General features: G+C 42.4%; 1 protein-coding gene across 1 annotated transcript in view; it reads right to left on the reverse strand.

The window, feature by feature from the left end:
• tmtc2b (transmembrane O-mannosyltransferase targeting cadherins 2b) overlaps window positions 1–23,728 on the reverse strand; it is a 105,184-nt gene that overhangs the window by 9,680 nt on the left and 71,776 nt on the right. Inside the window, exons 6-10 of the mRNA XM_061721361.1 lie at window positions 22,811–22,995; window positions 21,607–21,685; window positions 18,767–18,888; window positions 6,639–6,720; window positions 3,873–3,987 (exon numbers count right to left, since the gene is read on the reverse strand). Coding sequence (XP_061577345.1) covers window positions 3,873–3,987; window positions 6,639–6,720; window positions 18,767–18,888; window positions 21,607–21,685; window positions 22,811–22,995 — 583 coding nt within the window. The remainder of the gene's footprint in view (window positions 1–3,872; window positions 3,988–6,638; window positions 6,721–18,766; window positions 18,889–21,606; window positions 21,686–22,810; window positions 22,996–23,728) is intronic.

Here is a 23,728-nt window from a genome sequence, read left to right on the forward strand (position 1 = left end):
AACCTAGCAGCAATGATTTCACTCATTTAAGAAGTGTAGGGAGAAGTTTGTCATCAGGGCTTTCAAGCAGGAACGTCTTTTGGAAGTTGGAGAAGGTATACTGTAACTGTTGTACTTATGTGTGTGGTTCAGTGTTCACAGCGTTTCAACATGTGGCAGGGCAGGCGGGACCGTCAATCTTCTGATTGGAAGATAAACATGATAGTTGTGATCGCTGACTGGTCGTGTCAGTCGATTGCGTGAGATTAAACATCTTTGTCACAGGCATTGATAAAGGCAACATTTTCAAGGACAAAACATTAGCGAGTACTGAGTTAAAATCTCCAGAACCTGCAATAAGACTTCAACTGTTAAAGGAGCATGAGGCAGGATTGAGACAAGATTTATGAAAAAAATGCCTATACGTTTTAAGTTTTCTAGTAATAATGTCAGATGAAGCGTTCCAAACCAAAAAGAATGAGCCCTCTAGTGTATCTCTCCATTGCCTTGAACAGGCTGTGTGCTGCAAAATGCGCTGCAATTCCGGGCCCGAATTTCCCGCGCTGTCCTGCGGATGTGACGTCACATGACGCTGCATGCGCGTTCTCCCGTGCCGGCTTTGCTGTTGGCTGCAGTAACCCCGACGGTCGTCGTGGCGCTAATGAGTCTCATTTCTTATTCTTGCCTCAAGCTCCTTTAATTCAAGGAACACGTGATATGTAAACATCTCTAATAACAGGCATATTGGTAAGCTGCTCATCCTAAATCACAGCTGCTTTGAACGGCGAGATGGGACAGAGTTCAGGCTCCTCCCAAGTTTCATTGGAGTTCCTCAACTGGCCACTAGAGGAAGGCTCCAAAAGTATGTCAATCTATGTTGACTCCCGTGGTAAAATGTCAGACTTTAGAGCAGAAATATATATATATATATATATATATATATATATATATATATATATATATATATATATATATATATATATATATATATATATATAGTGTAGTTAAAAAAAAACCGTTTTGGTGTCAATCAATTCTAAAATGATTGATTGACGGTCTGCTCAGCCAATCGCTGGCCGTTATCACTTCCTCATCATGCTACCGCGTTTAGAGGAGCAACCACCCATTTGTATTAACCCAGCGTTGACTACATGCGACGGTCATGTTTGATTTCGCGGTCGAGTCAATATCTTATATGGTATATTCCGATGTAAATTTCTGACGGCAGCTCTGCAGATATTTCAGCAGCGTTTGGCTGAAGGAGTTGGGAGCAAAGCTAACTTTGACTGGCGGTGGGTGTATTCTTGTCCGCTTACTGAGCAACACGACGGGTCACGTGATGGAATAGTTTGTCCATTGTAATGTAGTCTATACTCCCTCCAATCAGCAGGGTGCAAACTGATACCAGGACGCTCATAGTCCAAAAACAAAAGGCAGGTGCATCGTCATAAATCAACAGAGAACTAAAATAAAGAAAAACTGACTTTTTTTTATAATACTCAATAGAAAATTTTAATGATATTCAACTTCAATTTCTAGGGTTCAGAATTGTACAACAGATTTTACCGCAATCTTTTCAAAACCTCCGGAGGAAATCATGAGGACAAGGCCACTAATGGGGATATAAGAAAAGCCATGAGATCCCTAAAGTCTCTTGGGTTCATCCAATAAATAACTATGAAAAAGCCTAACACGAGTCAGTTTACTTATTTATTCATTCATTCTTTTTTTAGCTAGATATTGCAACATAGGTTATTTGATGAAACATGGTCTTAGAACTGGAGTCGTACGTGTAATTTACAGACGAATCTCAGATATACAAAAGGATGTGACTTGGCAGGTTTGTTTGTAAGACCACAACTGTATTTTTTTCCAGCTTTCTTCCAAATAAATATTTTACTTTCCACACATCAGTGGGACTGCTGAACTCCAATTGTTGTCCTGAGAATATAAGAGTGGGTTTCACATCCAACCACAAGCATATACATGTTTGTCATCATATCATTAAAAAACGCTTATGAGAAGAAAAATGTCCTTATCCAGTTCTAGAATCCCAAAGTCACATTTATAAAAACCTTATCAAAACAGAACTGGACCGATGCAATCCAGGTCGGAGAACTCTTAGGAACTTAGGATTGTGGAGGTGTGATATATAAAGTATAAATGATTGTTATGATAAAAAAACAAAAACTGTGTGGGAGCAAAATGTCTTAACCATATCTCATATGAACAGCTAAACCGGCAATCATCCTGTCTTGTATAAAAAAAATGGTTTATTATCCTGGTCAAGCACAAATCACAGAGCTGACATATATTGCTCGTAACCATGACACTGATCAAAACTCATAACAAAATGATTAAATTACATTTTCAACAAAAGCCAGATATTTCTGCTTAAACTGCACCCGTCCTTTTGTCTCAAGCACTGAATCATATCTTATTACAGTAAAAGTTTGAATTCTTAAAAGAGCACACACATCTTCCCTTGGAAAAGTATTTTCTATATTGTTGCATCAAACCAATGAGTGAACCTCAAACAAATGATGCATTAATTAGCATATCTGACATCATCAGATGCTATTAATGTATTTTTTAGATGGAGTATTATGTGAATATAAAACATAGTTGGTTTAAAGTGCAATTTACGGAGCCAACTGTGAGTGAATCTACTTGTGTTTTACTAAACTTCCTTTCCTTCTGAATGACAGCATTGTTGTACTTTAGTTTGGCTTCAAACATATGTTTCCATTCTCTGGAGTTTGAGAGATTAGAGGAAAGTATGAGCTTATACCAACCTTTCCTGTTCCGACACTATAAACCATGAAGATCAAAAGAAATAAATCTAAGCGAGAGAGAGATATTATTTGTTTGGAACCCAATTAGTAAAGAAACAGAGGTCCTTGAGGGTAATATATGACATGCACACATTGGTAAGCTGCTCCTCCTCTCCCCTGTAGATTCCTTTGCATTCACATTATTCCGAGGCTTTTCCCTGTCCGTGTCCAAGATAAACACATAAAGAATATACGCTTTGGAGGAGCTAAGACCCCATGCTAAGCCAGCGGAGATGAGTTTAACCCAAAGCACTGACTGAAGTTCTGTTTCGCTGTCAGGGGTCTGGACCGTGGAAGAAACCCTTCACACTCACAAGTGCTGCAGATCATTCAAGATGAGTCTGCTGAGGGAAGAGCTAATCCAAATGCAGCGAGGTAAGATGTTTACACAGGGCTGTGGAGCATTGACGTGCAATGGATTTGAGGGGGAAAAACAACACTTTTCAGGCATTTAACTTACAAAAGCTGTTTTCCTATCAGCAGGCAAGAACAATCCTAACAAAGAAGCTCATGATTAGTTTAAGCCAGCATTTCTCCGCTGGCTAATATTAGGTCAGTGGGGAAGTATTCGGTGAAATGGCACTTGTCTTTATTTATTTGATTTTGCTCATGGCCCGTGCTCAGAAACACACCAGCTTTAGGGTTTTTCGCTGCTCAGGCTTCCCAGCTAAACCTTGCACCGATTTGAAAGCATCCTTTCAAATGTTGTGGACGTTCGAGACAGAGATGGAAAGATATATGAGGTTTGAAAGAGAGCACGTTGACACACGGTGTATAGCTTCAATAAGCGTGAAGACGAAGCAGCAGTTCTGGGGCTCACACCCCTTGGAGAGAGAGGGATCACGAAGTACAGCCAAGTCAATCACTCAGGCTGAGGAATAATGTAAGCTCCTGGATAAACCGTGCAGACAGCAGAGCTCCATCTCTCACACAGCCTCCTTTCTACCATGGAAAACGGTAGACCATCCATCTTGACAGAATAAAGTATGTTCTGCAGGGCTTTTGTGTATGTGCTTGGACACAAGCAAAAAAAAAAAAGACAAATAGGCTATACCTTACCTGAGCATGTGGGCTGCACTGAAGACCACGTCAAACTCCCCGCCGTCGAGACGTGCAGCTTTCTTTGCCATCTCTGCTGCTTCCAGCAGCCGTGACTCTTCCAATAAAAACTGACCTAACAGGGCAGGAGAAAACAGCACCGCTATTAAAACATTAAAAGGATCCCCACAGAGGCACAGAGGGATACGCTGTCTAATAATGTTGCTTTTGGCTCCGGTACAAGGACAGCCTAGTCTTCCCTGCAATAATATGCTAAAACACTAGATACGAGTGCACCAAACCGTCCCTCCTTGGCCATCCCTCAAAGCCATTCTGATTAGCCAACCTTGATAGATCTGTTTCTATCGGGTGAAAATGTTCCTCACAGGAGATTTGTGTCTTATTACAGGTGCGTCTGACTTTCAGTCAACCTCCGTGGAGCCACCTAATCAGTGTGGATTACTGATCCCTGACAAGGCCATGAACCATGGGTGGACCTGTTGATAAGGCCAGCATAGAGAGGAATTCATACCCTGTTGTTTTTGATTAGCTCCTCCACTGTACCAGGATGCTGAATCACCCAGTGAACTTCAGCATATTTTCTTTAATAACTGCGGATGAAACTGTACCCATTAGTGTAGGATTGAGGCGAGAGACTGATTCCAAGTTGTTCTTTAAACAGATCTGAGCTACAAACACCTCCGCAGCTGGTTTGATGTGTAAAAAAAAAAAGAAAACAAGATTTGCAGGTAAAAGAAAAGAGCCACATGCATCAAAAACTGGAATGGGGGAGTTATATTTCTTTAAAGTGTGTTTTATTATTCTTACAGTCTAGGTCTTTACATGTTCAGTTGTTTAAGAAATAAAATTAGCAGCAAATAAGTCTGTGTTTTTCTTTCATTACTACGCAGATACCAAAGCCTGCCAAGACCAATAGAAACAATGTGACCATGTGTTTTTAATATCTGCATGATATAACAACACTTCCACGGCATTAAATTACAATTAATTTACTTTGATAAATAGCTGAACATTAATGGAAGGAAAGCATATTTGAAAACTATTAATTTACTTATAATCTTTTACTTTCTTTATATTACTGTTGATACAAAAGGACTAAGATAACAGATAGCTAGTGTACATTACTAAAATGCAAAGACAAATGCAGCATCATCAAACGCGCTGCAAATAGAGAAACGATGCAAAGCACAAAACGATATAAATCAAGAAACCATCTTCAAAAGAAAAATGCTTCATAACCGGTCACTACAACCGGAAGTGCTCCAAACCTGCAGGGGGCGCTCTCGGCGTAACAGCTCAATGGACAGACAGGGGATGTAGAGAGAGACCGAACAGCTGACTGAACCACAGTGTTTCCATCCATTATGAAACGTTTCTTTATTATATTTTACACCAGACGATACAATGTACAGCGTTGTACAGTGATATAAACATCGTATATAAATATAGTCAGATAAAAATCACATTACCGTTCCCGCTGTAAGTTTAAACCATGGGCGTAAACACTGTGGTTCAGTCAGCTGTTCTGTCTCGGCCGAGAGTGCCCCCTGCAGGTTTGGAGCACTTCCGGTTGTAGTGACCGGTTATGAAGCGTTTTTCTTTTGAAGATGGTTTCTTGTTTTATATCGTTTTGTGCTTTGCATCGTTTCTCTATTTGCAGCGCGTTTGATGATGCTGCATTTGTCTTTGTTTTTTGCAGCACGTTTTTTCATTTGCACCACGTTCCTCTTTTTGTACCTCGTTTTGAGTTTGTGAATTTGAATCGTTTCTGTACTTGAAGCCGTTTTCCTTAACTGAGACGCATTAGGCCGTTGCAGTGCGTTTGGCCCTTGTCGGCCACCGTACGTATACCTAGTTTAACTGCAACCTTCAAGGATGGCGGCATCGAACATGCAACGTCACATTGTCATTGTCAAAAGCAGTTGATTTACTTGTACAGTATTTTTATTTCCTTTGCCCCCTTTTTTTCTCTTTCCTTTTTTGCGTGCATGGCACATTTCATGCATGGTGAAGTGCAACCGTGCAAGAGGTTCACAATAAAATATCCCGTCTTAACTGATCGATGTGTTGCTAATACCTAAGCCTTTTCCCTGTTCTTAAATTTGTCTTTCTTTGGTGGATCAATGCAGCTAATTTGATGACTAACCGATGAATGAACCTTTAAAAATGACAAATTAGATATACGATGCCACATGAAAATCCAAAAATCTATAATTAACTTGATGTATTGATCATCGTTAATGCCTCCTTTTAAGCTGCTGCAGTGATAGCGAGCTGACACATTAGTGTGTAATATGCTGCTTCAGAGAGAGATGGTTTTAGAGGCTTTTAAAGTAAGAACGTAATTAACTTAAGAGCTTAATCAAACTAAAAGTTACTCTGATGTTAATTAAATCTGAGAGGAAACGCTGAAACTTTGTGACATATGGGAATCACGTGGAAATGATGGAACAGAAGAGCGGTGCTCAAAGTGTCACATTCCACAACTTTATTATATTTAATGGTGAACAATGCGAGGAAACATCCTCTCTTCTTGGGAGCGTCTACTAGACACACAGAGACTGAGATTATGGATGTTTGGGGGAAGAAGTGTCAAACAGGTCAGCAAACACTGTTGTCAAAACAACCTCCCAAAATGTGCAAATTCCTGCCTTTGTGCACACAAGTCCCCCCTCCAAAGTATGTGTTAAACTGCCAAATCAAATATTTGAGATGTGAGAATAAAGTCAGGATATGTAAAATTGAGAGAAGAAATACAAATCTTACCATAATGCATGTAACAGTTGCCTTTTGTGGGATCGAGTTGGATGGCCTTTAGGAAGTACCTCTCCGCTTCTGTTTTCTGGCCCTGAAAGAGAAAAGATTTAAACCGATGTCAGGATGGTTTCAACCATTTCTAAAAATGACTCATTATAAAAAGGCTGCACTTAACACAACAGCCAAAATACCTTTGTGTATACCTAATGTCCTTCTCCCAACCACAGACCTATTTTCAAAATAAATCTTTATAAACACACGTGAAACATGTGGACCGCGAGTGTTATTCTTTCAGGCTCATGTGCCGGCTGTCGTAGTATTCAGTGTCGTATTTGGCAAGACGGGGCAAAGGTTCTTTCATTACTCGATTTTATCTGTATGAATAACACTTCCAGAGCATAGCCTCAAATTGCCCCCTTGTGTGGCCCGTACACTACCAAACAAGACTGTGAGTGGTGCGTGGAAATAGTGAAGCAGTGCCGAAGGGAAGACAGGCGAGGAGGAAACAGAAAAGTTCATGTCCCTGTTGGGAGTTTTAGGCTCGCATACAGATATGACAGACGCATATTTCACTGAAGCTTCTTTCCGCCTGCACAATGCTGCTCCAGCCCGTAGAAAGATGAAAGAATCCATACTGGGAGACTGAAGACAACACCAGGAGGAGAAGAAATTGAAGCCCTGGAGGCCCAAAGAGTTCCCACAGACCCAACAGACCATGCCATGTAACCAATCACAGCTCAAACACTACAGAGCAGCTGGTAAATACCAGCCAGCTGGGGCCGATACATTCTCTCTACGAGTTGAGCTCCTTAACACATCTAATCAACTGTTATCAACGCACGTGAATGAATACAAGCAGATGCATCAATAGTACAAACAAGCATTCATTCAGTCTGTGATATTACACATTTCCAGGAATTATATATATATATATATATATATATATATATATATATAGTATATATATATATATATATATAGTATATAGATATCAAATTGGGTTTGAACCAGTCTGAGACCTTGAGATAATATACCAAAGTACTGGTGGGGGTGGGAAGTGGGGGGGTTAGATGAAGACTGCATGAGCTTGTGACATAATTTATTTGAGCATGAAATACAGCAAATTACATCAGATTAGTCAAATTGAAGAATGGGCTCAAATCCATTCGGCGAAGTGTAAAATTAATGACTCCATAATTAGTCAATCGACGACATTTTCAATGAGCCGAGCTTCAAAAGACGGATGATTTCCTAATGTAAATATCCAAGTGAGGTTTCTATTGATGTAGTGGAACAATCAAGCCTGTGCTAAGTACATGTTTAATCGAGCTGACGGCGTCCAAGCAGCTATCCCGGTTTCTGTTTGAAAAGAATCACTTCTGTGTATTTTCGTACTTGCATTTGCAGATGTGTGAATGTGTACATTTGAGGCGCCAGATGCTTTTAAAACAGCAGAGGCTAACAGCTGGTTGCCAGAGTTACGCTTTCACACTTTGTAATGAGTTGCAGTTGTGACTGGCAAGGATATTGATATATTAATGCTCTGAATAAGATGCATGACAATAGTAATTTAACTGTAATAATAATCATTTGTCATAACTCTGAAAAAGTGACGAAACATTATTTTCCCACAGAGGGGTTATTAATCATTACATTTCCAAGTGCCTCGCAGCTTAAACCCCTTAAAATGACAGCTGTAAACTCTTAAAATCTGTTTAAGAAAAATTGATTTTAACTAATTTTTCTTATTCATATGCAGCTATGATTTATAAAATTCAACTAGCAGGAGCTTACTTCAGATGTCAGGAGGGAAAGTTACTGTATTCATGTTCAATACATGTTTAATATTCTTAATACGACTTGTGCAGTTAAAAAAATAGCAGGCTTGTAAGATATTACAAGAAATTCAGGTAATACAAAAATACTCAGAGCTGAATTTGTGAGTATCGGAGCAAAGCTCCAGCTACAAACCACAGAACCAAATAACTTCATTGAGCCATTTGACAAAGAGTCAAAGCAGAATCAAAGTTGCCGCAGTTCATTCTTTCCTGTTTCGGTGACATGAATCGATGAAAATCAGGGTTACGAGGTCCTACAGTCACATAGGACCTACTTTTGTTCTTGTTTGTGAACTCTGATGGGCTGGTGCTACTCTGCTGTAACTTGCCTCCTGTTCTCTGTATCCATCCCACTGCTGAGCGATCCCAACTGCCCTATTTGACATGAGCTCGCGGTCGACTTTGCTTATCACTCCCCTTCACACATTTTGCAACGTGGCACTCTTCGTTAAACTAGAAGCACCTTGAGGCCATTATTTTTAGGAGGAGAGGAAGCTTGAGCTTAACTGCACCCACTTGTTATTCCAGTCAGCTCACGGTGCGCATACTCTCCCCACTCTTTTGTCGCACACATGCTGAGCATTGTGCATGCATCACACTTTATATCTCTTGATGACATCCGACAAACTACAGCTGTAGCTCTGGCTCTGTGGCTGTGGATAACAGCTGTATCGCACCAGCAAAGGAAATGACAGCTGAACAGCTTCAACACTGCAAGCACAGCAGTGACCGAGTACATCCCCAACCAGTGATCTGTGCAGATGGCCTGAAACTCGTCCTGTCCCTCTGGGGTGTCAATGGAGTCAGTAAAATACAGATATGTGAGATTAACTTTCCTTTCCTGCTCTATTTTGTCCACCCCTTGTCTACAAATCACATCATATTGTTCCCCCTCTGTACATCAGCTGCCAGCTCAGATCCAACGGCCACATCTCACCTCTCTCTGACCCGGCTGCCAAGCCTTATCACGAAGCGATCCACCTATCCAGAAGAGATCTGAACTTCAAAACCCCTGACAGCATCTGAAGTGTCTTCATCACTCACAGATGTCCCACAGGGAGGGCAAAAGTAGGGGATGATGGAGGGCTGGTGGGCAGGTCAGCTTCCTATACTGCTTTTGATCATGCTTAAATACTGCTGACATGAGGCAGAGGCAACCGACTAGGCATCCATTTAACAGCAGTCTTTATTAGATGTCTGCATGTTTTCTCACATTTCTTTCAATTCAAAAAATAAATCTTCCATTTAAATGTCTATAAAGGCTGTAGAGACAGTACGGTTTGTGTATTTGGTTAGTTAATTCGCTTGCAGACGATCGCAGGAGCTCGAAGCCGTCTACCATTCATCACTGAAAGAGATCCAGTGAGAGATTTGTCCCTGCAGGTTTGAACTCTATTTTCCCCTCAAATCAATAATACATTCTTCAAAAATGAGTTTTTCTTCAGAGCTAACAGACTTTTTTTGCCTGAGTCCACTTCACTAGTCTTAACACTTGCCCCTAAAGAGATTGTGTTCCACCCTGAGATGGACTTTTGCAGACAGGATTTGGTTTCATTTAATTTTAGATTCCCACTGGCCTTTTTTTTTTTCACAGGGATCCATGTAATCTTAACAAGTGGCTTTTATCCATTGACAAGTTATTTAGTTTTTTCAGTATTCAGCTACTGCCCAAACTTGACAAAGGCCTGGTAAACCATGAAGGAAGCAACGGGACAACTCTTTCCTTCCTTTCTCCAATTTTTATTTATTTTTTCATTGGAGGAATCTCATCAGGTTTCAGGTTGAAAACCAGTAGCTTCTCCAAGGTTTGACCCAAGCTGAATACATGCTTCTCCTCTCTTGTCTGGAGTGATTCTGCTGGAGCACCGAAGGCAGGTGTTCTCAGTCACCTAATCAGCAGGGGATTTTCCTCTCCTCAGCAGGGAGGTGAGACATTTCCCCACTCTGCCTACAGGTGGCGCTGTTACCCGACAGGCCCTGACCTTAAACCCAACACCTCCCACTTGAGCTCCTGGTTCCTGAACCCAAGGAGGTCACAGCCATCTACTTAGTGGTGGCCTGTCCAACCTTTGGTCCATCCTCTTCATCACCTGTATCTCCTGTGTTACCCTGCTCTTCCATTGGAAGCAAGACGACTATCCGCCTGACATCTCTGTGAAGAACTGTAGCAGGGAGTTGGGTTGAATGTTCCGTCTTTGCTTTGCCAACCCCTTTGATAGGTTTCCCAGAGGAGACTGGGTAGCTTGGGAAGGTTCGAACGTACACATCCCTCACGACTCCTTTCCTGTCGGTGTTGACACTGACAACTCTGGCCATCCTATACTGGCCCCTCAAGGCGTTCTGGTCCGCTACCCAGACGATGTCTCCAATGGCAACATTGCGCTCTCTTGTATGCCATTTACTCCTGACAAACAGGTTGGGACCAGCCAACTGACTCCACTTTTTCCAGAATTTGTTAACTTCTGCTTGGATCACTCTTAGCCTCTTGTAAGAGTAGCTTTCAAAGTCAAAGCTTCCTGGGTCCCCCTTAGGTCCAGCTCTACCTAGCAGTAGAGAGTTTGGGCTGATGTAGTCTATGCAGTCCTCTCGACTCTGAGTCCGGGCATCTATCGGCCTCTCATTAGCCAGGTTGGCTGCCATGTGAAGGAATGTTTGAAACTCCCCCCATGTAAAGATTCCATCTCCTCCCAGGTTATGCAGGGCTCTTTTCACGAGCTTAACGGCTGCTTCAGCAGCTCCATTCCTGTGAGGCGAGTCTGCTGGGTGGATCTCCCAGCTCCAGTCTGTTCCATGTTTGGAAGCCTCATTCTCTAGTTCTGCTTTTTCCAACTGCTGCAGAAAGAGGTAAAGTTCTTTCAGGGCAGGCTTGGCTCCCACAAAGTTCGTCCCAGGGTCTGACCACAGCTTTCTTGGATGCCCTCTCAATGCTGTGAATCTTAAGTAAACAAGTAAAAACCCTTCGGTTGATTGGTCACTAACGACATCTGTGTGTATAGCCCTCGACGCCATACAGCAGAAGACAACACCCCAGACCTTGAGCTTCACTCTCTTTTTCACCGCGTCCTTCACTTCATACGGTCCGAATAGATCTACTGTTGTGAACTCAAATGGTCTGGCTGGCTGCGTCCGCTCCATTGGAAGGTCGCCCATGATCTGCTGGCACTTCCTTGCTCTGGCCTTTCTGCATATCACACAGCTGTCAACAACTTTCTTAGCCAATCTTCGGCCTCTTACAACCCAGGCTTTCTTCCTCATCCGTAGGAGTGTTCCTGCTACCTCCTCGTGGTTCACTTTGTGGGCTTCCTGAGCCAGAAGTGTTGATATCCAAGCCTCATATGGTAGGATTGGTACTGCGGTTTCCTCTTCATTGAAGATCTGTATTCTTCCTCCACATAGCAGCAATCCTGATTCTTTGTGTCTGTATACAGCCAGTCTGTTGAGGGTAGTGTCATGAAAGGTGACCCCATCCTGGGCCGCAAGGCAAAGGTCTCGAAATGCGTCTTCACACTCCCCAGCAGACAGTACAGCTTGTTTGGCCTTGGTCTTAGCATCCTCCTTTGGGGTTATTACCTCCCACTTTGGCTTACTGACAGCTGAGCCTTTCCTCTTCCACTTTGTTGCAGCTCTCCACACCCAGGCAATGACTCTGATCAGTTTGGTTAAACTGCTGAACCTCCTTTCATCAACAAGCAGTTTGATTGCAGAGCCTGCTGGAGGTCTGCGGATTGGATCTTCTCTCCGATTATCAGGAGTCATTGGAGGAGTCACAGGTTTATTGCAGTCAGTAGTTTGTGGTGCAACATTCTGGTTTCTCCTTGCTTGAGCCCTGGTCATTACTGCTGAGAAAGCCTTCCTTTGGAGTCGGTCTATGCCCTCCTTGGCGTTTGCTGCAACTTCTCTAGCTGACTTCTTTGGCCACACCTCCACTGGCTGCCTCAGGAACCATGGTCCATTTTGCCATTCTGAATCCTCATGGAGAACCTCAGGAGTTGCTCCTCTGGTGATAATGTCAGCAATATTCACGTCTCCTGGGATCCACCACCAGTCCTCAAGCGATCCGGCTTTCTGGATTTCACCAACCCTGTTTCCAAAGAAGGTCTGGTATCCATAACTGTCTCGGTGAATGGCTCCCAGCACAGTTTGGCTGTCTAGCAGGTGGAACCATCGTTCTACTTCCATTCGGCTGTGCTTTTCAAAGTATTTTCTGAGCCGGGTTGCAAAGACTGCACCACAAATCTCTGCCTTGACTGGTTCCCCTTTTTGGTCCAGTGGTGTGAGCTTTGCTTTGGATCCAACCAATCTGACCTGGATGCCTTGCTCTGTCTCCCATCTGAGGTACACCACAGCTCCGAAGCTCTTGTCACTTCCATCCGAGAATGTTACTCCCCAAGGTTTTCCAACCCAGCCAGCTGGTGTGAGACTTCTGTGGAAAGTGATCTGGCCAAGACGCACATACTCCTCAAACAGTTTGATGGCTTCTCTTCTGAGGTCTCCAGAAAGTGGCTTGTCCCAAGTGTCTCTGGTCAGACCTCCACCTCCAGCCTCTTGGAATGCTTTCCTGACAAGTATGGCTCCTTTCTGCTTGGTAGGTGAGACTAGCCCGATTGGGTCATAGAGTCCAGCTACTTGGCTTAATAGCTCTCTTCTGGTTAGTGGGTCATCTCCTTTCCCCCTGGTTGACAGCTACCACAGCGACATCCACCACACTTCGGTTCACAGGCTGCTCCGATGCTGTCCCATTTCCACCAATCAAGGAACTCTCTGCCAGCAACCATGGTGTCAGCCTGCCTCCCTCCTGCTTCAATGAGCTCTTCATATTTCACGGCAGCTGTTCTCATTGAGCGAGCGAAGTGTGTTTCAGATTGATGTGCTGCCATGTAAACCTCCTCAAAGAGATCTGGATGAGCTCCTCCTACAGTTTTCCCGAGTGGGCCATCCCACAAGACGAGGTCCCCAACGATCCTCACTCTCTGTGGGGCAAGTCTGCCTTCGCGGTGGCTGATGAGTAATTCAATACTCTCTGGTCGCTTCAAATCCTCCAGCTCAGTCTCTGGGAAGAACTTCCTCAACTGTTCAGGTTTGATGACTCTGTGGATTCTTGCTATTTCATTTAGACCATAGCAGACGAGTTCATGAGCTCGTTCCGTCCCTCGGGGTGTCTTGACTCTCACTCGGAGTAGATATCGCCTGGTGTTGACTCTCATCGCCATTTCTCCAACTCCCTGGACAACTAAGGTAATCGCTTCACTCCTCAGCTTAAGTCTTTCAGCAGCTCTGTGAGTGATGTAGTTGGTGTCCGATGCTAAGTCGATCAAGGTTCCGATCTTCTGACCTGCATTGGCAGTGACTTCTAGCAGCATCATAATAACAGGTAGCTCTTCTAATCCATTTGCCTTCACTAGTCCCAACTGGTCCTTCTGTGCACGGTTGGTTATTGCAGTCATGTTGGTAAAAGCCCGTCTGCATTTTTCTGCCATTTCAGGGGAGAGTTCAGCCATGAATTTTTCCTGTTCCTCTGTAAGCTCAGTCTTTTTCCTGCTGTCTTTCCCACCTCTGTCTTCCTCGCCCCTCCTGGATCCTCCTCTTGGACAGAGAAAGAAATGGTGATCTGATGAGCTCCCCTTTCTGCAGTCTTTGTTTCTGCACAGGTAGGTGCTTGTACATTCATCCTCTTCTTTATGACATTCTAAGCACCTTTTACATGCTCCCAGCTTCTTTACAGCATTCAGTTTCCCAGACAGTTTCAATTCCTTGAACCGCTTACAGAAGAAAACTTTCTCTCCGTGCCTTACATCTCCACAGACAACACATCCTACCTCTTGTCTTGCAGAACGTGTGGAAGCAAATTTCCTTTCGAACTTCCTCTCTTGCCTCTCTGGCTTCTCAGTTACTCCGAGCTGCTCCAATTTCTCCAGAATTTCCTCTTGAGTTTTCAGGAACTTGAGGAGACTATCGAAGTGGTTGTCAGGAGTGACATTGTTTGCGGGATTCACCATGAACACAAGCCAGTCTTTCTTCACAACGTCTGGTAGCTTGCTTTCGATGGACTTAATTACCAGAGGGTTCTTGATGGCACCCGTGTTTCCAAGCTCTGTAAGGTCAGCCAGGGCTTTTTCAACAGTTTGGATTAAATCAATGACCTTTCTTGGCTGATGTGCTTTTAAGGCGGGGATCTTATCGAGTTCTTCGATTATCTCCACAGTGATTGTGGACTTATTTCCAAATCGGTTCTCCAATACTCTGAACATGTCTTGAGCACTGTTATATGATGACAGACGGAGGTCTCTGGAGATTCTTTCATCCACACTGTCCAACAGTTGCATTTTCTTCACTTCCACTGAGCCGGTGGGTTCCCCCTGCTTTTGTAGGCTCTCCCAGTCCTTTTTCCATCGGTGAAACTCTCTTTTGCAACCATAAAACCTGGGCAGACTAGTTGGCTTTATTCTCACAATGGGTGCGGCGTGTGCAGCTGGTGTGGTTGCTATGCTAGCTGCTGCTGACACTGGGACTGCTGCATCTTTCTCCTCCTTTGCAACGCTTTGTGCTATGGCAAAGTTTGCTCTTTTCGTTTCAAGCTTATTACTCATTAGTTTAAGGGCCTTCACTCTGCCTTCCAGATCAGCTTTTTCCTCCACTCGAATCCACATCTCCCAAGCTTCTAGGCTCTTTGTAGCTTCTTGGACCAGCTGTTTACTGAAGGTCATCTGTACTTCATAGCCATCTTGATTTACAGCACTAACCGGCATTGCAGCAGCATCCTCACAAGCTTTCTCTGCTTCCTGGATTGCAGTCTCCACTTCATCCTGTCCATAGCTTGACCATAGTCTGACTCGAACCAGCTCCCTGACTTCATCCAATTTTGACTGACAGTCATTAATTGTTTTCTCCAGGTCAGCCTCCTGCTGCTTGCTAAGATCTGCTTCTTCATCTTCAGCTTCAAGGTCTGCTAGTAAACCAGCTTTGTAGTCATCACTTGCTTCACAGAGGTTTCTTGCTTCACAGGTGAGCTTCCTAAACTCCTGTTGTAGTTCACTTTTAGCCATGTCTTGTGCTCCTCTTGTGAGGAAATTAGCTGCTCTGGTGAAAGCACTTTTAGCCAAAGTCCTTTCTTTCTTCAGTTGGCTCACTGTCTTTCCAAAAGCTTCCTCCGCCATTTTGTGAGGATTTTACAATTTATAATCAAGTCCAGTTTTCCCTTCTGCTTCGACAGCTTCCTTTTTGACTTTTATCAGGCCTTTAATCCTTCTTCGTCTTCACTGTCATGCATTGGTTTTCAACTGACAAGTTATTTAGTTTTTTCAGTATTCAGCTACTGCCCAAACTTGACAAAGGCCTGGTAAACCATGAAGGAAGCAACGGGACAACTCTTTCCTTCCTTTCTCCAATTTTTATTTATTTTTTCATTGGAGGAATCTCATCAGGTTTCAGGTTGAAAACCAGTAGCTTCTCCAAGGTTTGACCCAAGCTGAATACATGCTTCTCCTCTCTTGTCTGGAGTGATTCTGCTGGAGCACCGAAGGCAGGTGTTCTCAGTCACCTAATCAGCAGGGGATTTTCCTCTCCTCAGCAGGGAGGTGAGACATTTCCCCACTCTGCCTACAGGTGGCGCTGTTACCCGACAGGCCCTGACCTTAAACCCAACATCCATGCTTCCAGCAGATCTATTCTTTTGGCTGACAATCAATTAGAGAGCAGAATGGAAAATCAATATTGCATGGTGCAGGAGCTCAGTTCAGTGGAAGTACACAGTGATTTAGCACCAGACAACCACTCGTGCTGTACTGATAATAATAGTATCAAATGTATGGCACATCATAGGAACACATTAAGGCCTTTATTCAAATTAAAAACTGAACTTTTTGCAAATACTGAAAATGGGTAAGGGCAGTAGAAGACTGTTTCTGTCCTAGAGAAAGTCTGTACAGAAGGGGAAAGTAGACACAATGCATTTTTTACAGGGGCTGTAAGCCAAACTGTTTCCTGGCAAGTTCAGTACTTCTGGAACATGAAGCCCTAAAATATCACAATGTGAGGTTTTTACACCTCAGGGTCTCCATGGATTTGGCAACCAAGATATAATGTGTCAATTGGTGACTCTTAAAGATGCTCTATGGATAGAGCCAAACCTTTTCTTTTCAATTTACACGGCGAGTCGTGCTAACCAGCTGCTGGCAGTGTCGATGCAGTCATCCCTGAGATGAGAGAGCGGTATCTGATTACATTCTGGATTAATCCGATTAAGTTCAAACCAGTTTCTGGAAGAGTTTAATATGTCTCAAGTCCAAAAAGGCTAACATTTAGTTTAAAACATCTGGAAAGCAATTTCTGCCTGTGAGATTTCCCAACAAATGATCGAGGAATCAAAGAAAGTTAGAAAAAACTAAATAAAAAAAAAAACAACCTTTGACAGGACTCTCGTTTCAGTGAGGGAAATACACAGGGAGGCCAGTGAGCCGTGAGATTTTAGTGGAAATCTAAAGAACAGTGCTACAGGTTCTTGGAAAATATTTACATCATTTACTTTGGGCCCAAATCTTCTGTAGGTGAGTAGGGTGTCAGGTACAGAGCAGCAATTCGTCCTTAACTTGACCGTGTGTGAAACTCTTCCTCTATTATTATTATTTTTCCTCCTTACAGGCCTTTTCCAGTTCTTACTGCTCTTCCTGATCAGGTATAAACCGAATGCAGCAACTGAGGTGCAGTGTACTGCAGATGACTTTATGACAGTAAACCTGAAGAGGTCGTCTTTACAGCGCTGCTTAGAATCATCAGGGTTTTATGTACAGCTCTCCTCGGGTCCAGCCACCTCACTCACACTGAGGTCTGGACTACTGCAACACCTCGGCTCTTTTCTATTTCAACTAGGGCTGTTCGATTAATCGATTTTAAATCGTAATCGCGATTATGTAATTAGAACGATGTTAAAACGTTAAAATCGTAAAATCGATTTTTCACTTTTTTTTTATTTCTTTTTTTTTTTTACCTTGTCTGCACACATATTAACGATTGATACCATATTAATGATTGATGGAAATACCTCTCAATACCTGCGACAAGTGCCCCATCGGAGAGGCTCTTTAGTGTAGGAGGGGGCGTTGTAACATGCCACCGGGCATCCCTCAAGCCAGATGCCGTAAACCGGCTCGTGTTCCTTGCAAAAAACTTGCAAATGTGAATAGCAAATGTAATGACTGACATTACACACCTCTACCTCCTTCATGGGTTGCATTATTATTTAGCATGCAAAGACCCAGTTTAGTTTAATTAGAAAATGTCTTGTTTTATTTAATTGGAAATATAACTTACTGTATGTTTGCAAGTGCTGATTTGCTGATTTTTTTTTTTCAGAGATAAAACTATATTTTATTATATTTTTTAAAACTTTTTTTCAACTTATTTTACAGAGTTTTGCACTTTATTCATTCATGTTTGGTTTAATAAGAGCAAAGTTTGCACCTAAAGCCCAATGGGGCAAATGTTCAATAAAAAAACAGCATATTTGAAATCATTTCTTTGCCTTTTGTCAATTCACAAAATAATCGTAATCGTAATCGAAAATCGGATTTTCAGAGAAAAAAATTGAGATTTTATTTTTGGGCAAAATCGAACAGCCCTAATTTCAACCATTCTGTGTACTGATTGCCCTGCTTAGGATCTCATGAACCCATTATTTATTTTGACAAAGGATTCATGTGAAACAACTGGATATTTTATATAGTTTGAAGGGTAAAGGAATGCATTCAACCCAGTGGCAGCAAGGTGCTGGATTTACCTCGCGTAATAGCTTGTAAGGACCATTTCATTTTTTTATGATGGCTCAATACATAAAACATACAATTGAAAGAGGGTTTTGATTCTTTTTTTCCCCCCATGAACACTGGTTTACTTTACAGGGTTTCATATGAATTTCCTGGCAATACTGCAAATGTGTCAGTTGTATTAGAATATAGTCTTATCAGTAACATTTTTATGCTTTTGTAAGTTTAAAGAAATGATGTAATTTCATTTCTTTAAACTCTATACTCCTAATTTTGTCAATGATACTTTGGGTTCAAGCTGAAGTGACCCTCATTACATCACTTTGTTTTTCTAGACAGGCCAAGCTTCTCCTCCGCAGCGCTCCACCAGGGCCAAAGCAGACGTGATGAAACTGGGAACGTAGAGATTACTGATGAGATCACTGATGTTCTGTTACCCTCAATAAGAGGGGTCCACCTTGCCTGCTTAAGTTGAAACCAGGCCACTGGTAAAAAAAACAGTCCTAATTGGAGCAAATGGCACTGTTTGTGGAAGTCTTACCGTCATAGAGAGGAGTTTTCCATAGGTGAGGTGAGCAGGGATGTGGTCCGGCTTGACTCGGAGGGACTCTCTGTACCAGTGTTCTGCTTCAGTCAGCCTGTTCAGTCGGATGTAGGCCTCTCCTGCGGGAGTAAAGGCAGCGGTAAAACTCAGAGTCTAGGAACATTTTTTTTATTATTCCTGCACCGTGTCAGGGTAGAAGTGAAGCCAGGCTTGTGAGTGATTTATTCACTTGGAAGTGTCTTTCTCAAGCGTTCTCATGGCCTTGGGTTATTTTTAGCAATGAAAATATTTTGACATTAAAAACATGAACATAGACAATATTCACAAAGTAAGATAAGTTCGGTGCGCGTGGAACTGTGGGAGAATATCACTGAGTATGAGAGCCACTGTGATCCTCTCCCTAATGAGTCAGACAACATCCGATACCTCCCCCGCAGCCAGATCCAACCCTCTTCCCACTAACACCTGAAACAACAGTGACCTCTCTTTCATCCAGTCACCGTTGTATTATCGGAGGAATCTGACAGCATGGGCTAGTCACACATCGCAGATAAAATCCACATCATAAATGTATTCAGAGGAGGAGTGTGAATCTAACCCGGCTGTAATTTGGTTTTCATTTCATTCTACATCCACTCTTCTGAGCCGTCAAAGGACTGGACAAGTTGTTTGGACTAGAGCCGGCTGAGTGTTCATTTCCACTGGGATTACAGACTAATCGCTTTTGAGGATATCCAACAGGTGACAGGGGCCTGATCACGACCTTCGTAATGATATGAAAACAAAGCTTCTCGATTGTAATGATATCTCTTGACACGTTGGCATTCACAAGGCATCGCATTTAAGACCTAACCCCCCATTTGTTTTCAGAGAAAGCTGAAAGCTTAAAGCCTTTACATGTAAATGTGAATAATGGGAATGTGTTTCGCATCAGCCATCATCCATGAGAATGTGACTACATAATCAGAAATGTTCTTGTCAGCATAACCTCTTCATCCTCTTAATCATCACACAGAGCTGCAGAGTAGATGAGACGATAACGCCACTTTTTAAGAAACATGCTTATTTTCATTCTGTCACAGTGGAGAGATTTCTTCTGGTTCCTGTCTTCATTAAAAATCGGGGTTTGCATCACTTGTTGAATGAAATCCATAAGATCATGATTATTCATGACAATAATTGGTAGAGTAAGCTGGGCGTGTATTCACAGCATTGACTACCAAGTTTTCGGCGTTTAAAACAAACTTAAGATGTTTAGCCGTTTAAAAATACATATGTTGTGTATTTTCACATGACCTCACGTTGATGGATTTAAATGCAGTCTAAATACTGGACTCTCGCTCTTGGCTGCAGCCCTCAATGTAATGTCAATGTACAACAAACATCAACATGAAATTAGAAGTGACATAAAATCCAGGGAGCTGAAAAGCAGTTTCATGGAGCGGAACATTCCCGAGCCCACCAGAGAGCGTTGGAGCGAGACCAGCAGGGTGCAGATTACCACCCCGGCCGGCCGCTGATGAAAGCTTCTTCTCGCTGCCGTCTGACAAACAGCATGAGTGCCGCACGGTGAGTGAGACTGGAAATAGATACGAGCAGGTGTGCCAAATGTGCAAATCGGTTCAGCGTGGAAACAACGCTAAGCAGCAGAAATCACATAACTCTGGCTCACTGCCTCCATTGCAGATGCAGCGGTGATCCTTAATGGTGCCTGGAGCTTTCATCAACATTTTGACGTAATCTCAGGAGCTCTGTCACATCTCATTTTGCCAAAGCATACGTAAACTTGCGGCACAGAGTCTGGATTAAAAGCATCCCACGTGTCAAGTTCGTGTCGAAGCTGCACGTATGAGTGTGGGAGAGAAAGCGAGAAGGACCCGGAGGAAAAAGCAAAGACATCAGCAAGGAAGACGGTGGATATAATCGGCTGTCGTACAGCTATAAAGTTACTGGATTGGCCCTGTGGTGAAAAACTATTTTACCGTACAGTAATTCAATCTGCTGCTTCATCAAAAGATGCAATCAACAAAATGAAAGAAGACCATTTAAAATAATTAAACTAGCGCTCATAAAATGTGGTATAAATGGCCCTACAGTCATACAGCAGGAGCATCATAGTCCAAACTAGGGACAGACACCAGCAAACGTTTCACAGAATGCTTTAGTCCAGTATTTAAATGTATACTTTACTGCTCTTAAATACATGCGCAGTGTGACTGTGTACTCATCTAACCTTTGTGTAGAGTAACTGTTCAAATGAACTGGTTTCCGAGGGCGACACACTTTTACGGCTACTGAAAACACACTGATCTAATCAAGCACACATTTCCCCAGAAAACAGATGCACATATCATTCAGATGCCGAGCATGAGCAGATCACCCGCATGAGACACTTTCTGAGAGGATAACTTGCATCGCATCACCTTGGAAACGGGGCCTCAAAATGATCAAATATGCCCCTGTCAGAAGTCCAGGTGCAAACAATTTCACCAGGCGCACACTGGTACTCGGTTGCATCCCTTTCCCGCTGCAGCGTTTAATACAAATTCATACTGAGGACAAGTTTTCCTCTTCGGTTTTTATTTTCCACTTTTTCATCTGACAAGCATGGCAGATTTTCGGCAACAAATTTTTGAAGGCCGGGTACAACAGATGCTTCAAATGTATGTGTGTTCTCATGTTTAACTGTTGAGAGCCAAAGAAATATATTTATGTTTTGCGGTTGAGCTTTGAAATAACAGCGCTCCACTGTAAAAGTGTAAAATAAATACGCACCTTCCATTAACCCTTTAGAGCAGCGTTTATGCTCATGATCCTGAAATAAAAGCAGCACTTACCCATCATGTTGTAGAGGCTCTGGGGTGCAAATTGTCTTGGCATTTTCTGTATTGCTTCTTTAAACACAGAGATGGCCTCCTGTGAATGAAATAAATAGAAAAAAGGAGGCTGAGGATGTTTGCATTAGAGAGCAGACAGACTCTGCCAGAGAAGCAGTCGTGCTTCAGTGCAGCTGGGGCCGAGACAATGTGAACACACGGCGTGGAATTGGGGGTCGCCGGTTGGATGGTTCATACAGAGCTGAACAGAAAGAATCTACCCTGAGTGTCACGGCTGTTAAGAAAACTCGAGTAATGTCACTTCTTGACTCGAGGATGTATGGCGTGTAGGTCCAGCGATTCACCTCGGAGTCTCCCAGAGTTTAAATGGCAAAGGGACCTAAAACCACTTCATTGCTGAACCAAATGTTGTGGTTAGAGGTCAGGGGAAGTGAAACTGCTCTGGGTCTCCTGCATGCCAACAATTTATAAACGCCTTTATTGAATGAGCAGCACCACCGCTGCATTTCTGATTGAATCAGCAGCATCACCGCTTATACACAATATAAATGTGCAGCACTGGAAAATCAGTTAATTTTGCCAACACTGTAGGTTTTAAGAGGAATGAAATTCGCTAGAAAAAGCTCAAGGATTTTCCGCGTAAACACGGTGTCTCTGATAAAAGAGGCAATTTCGAAAAATATATAAAAGCAGGATTTTTTTCAGGGCCCCCTGAGGTCTCCTTAAGCAATTTCCTGTATTTTATTTCAATAGACTGATGGTTTTAAATTTTCCCGATTGTACAATATACAAAGCAGCACAGTGTGGTTTTCTTAATGCAAAAATACAAGAATAAACGGAATTAATGTGTTTTAGAGTGTAAATGCCCTGTGTGAGCATTTAATGCTTTTAAAAAAACATGGACTGTAATCTAAAGAAATTGAAAAGAACATTTTTATCAGGACCTGTCATTACCGTTTTCTTTTACTAGGTTTCAGCCTGTTAAGATTTTATTAATATAATTTTGAAACACTTTGATAATCAAAGTCTTAGTTTTTCCATCCATTAGTCAATAATAAACTAATGAGCCTTAAATTCTTGAATTTGTCAGTTGATATTTCCATGGTGTGATAAACTGATGGTAATACAGTACTCTGGATAAATACCCCAAAGTATTTTTAAGCTGTGATTTTTTTTTACGTGTTTTTCCTGTGTGAACCCTCACCTCCTGATGTCCCTGCTCATGCAGCAGCTTGCCCAGGTTGTACAGGCAGCTGGTGACGGAGGTCTTGTGGGCGTGGGGGTCCTTCAGGTTCTCATCGGGGATATCTGCACATGTGAGGAAGGTGCGCTTGGCTTCGTCTGGATGACCCTGACTCATCAGAATGATGCCTGTGTTCAAGTAGGCCGCTGTCGACAAAAACATGCAAAACAAGCAGCTTAGAACCCAAGATTTAGATCACTTCATTGTAGTGAAATTGAACTTGTAATTTGATTTAAAAAAATAAAAATACACTGGTTTGATCATCATTTATTGTGTTTTGTATTACTGATTCACATTAGCTCTTTCATGCATTTTAACAATAACAGCTAAGTTAACAGGCAGCTGTAAGAACAGAGAATATGTTTCCTGAGTGAAATAAAGATAATACCCCGAAATAACCTCGACATGATTTGCTTCCTATAATAATATTTTGCTTTCGAGAAGCTTCTTCTGCTTCTCCGCTGGTAGTTTCCGTTCCTCTCGGCTGGTCTCTTGTCAAGCTCTGTAAACTTTGCAGAACTTATGTTTGCAGATTTCAGTGTTCTCCGAAGGTTTCGGTCTGCTGGATGTTTGCTGCAGATCATTGCACTGCTGAAAGATCCAAGACCGTTTCAATGACATCAGGAACTACTGAAACAGGGATTTGAGATCTTTGACATGTATGGTGCTATGTGTATATTAGTATTGAGGCTCTGAAGCAATTATAAAAATATAAAAGTATTTCTGCAGACAATCTTGATGTTACTGTTAAAATCTGAGGTGCCAATTACTGTGACCAGAACTTAAAAAGTGGCTAAATATATATTTTTTGTATCATTGAAGACTAGGAACTGATGTTCATTAACATCTTCTTTTAACAAAATGTTGCAAAAACTATAT

The sequence above is a fragment of the Cololabis saira genome, chromosome 5 (assembly GCF_033807715.1).
Source record: "Cololabis saira isolate AMF1-May2022 chromosome 5, fColSai1.1, whole genome shotgun sequence".
NCBI lineage: Eukaryota > Metazoa > Chordata > Actinopteri > Beloniformes > Belonidae > Cololabis > Cololabis saira.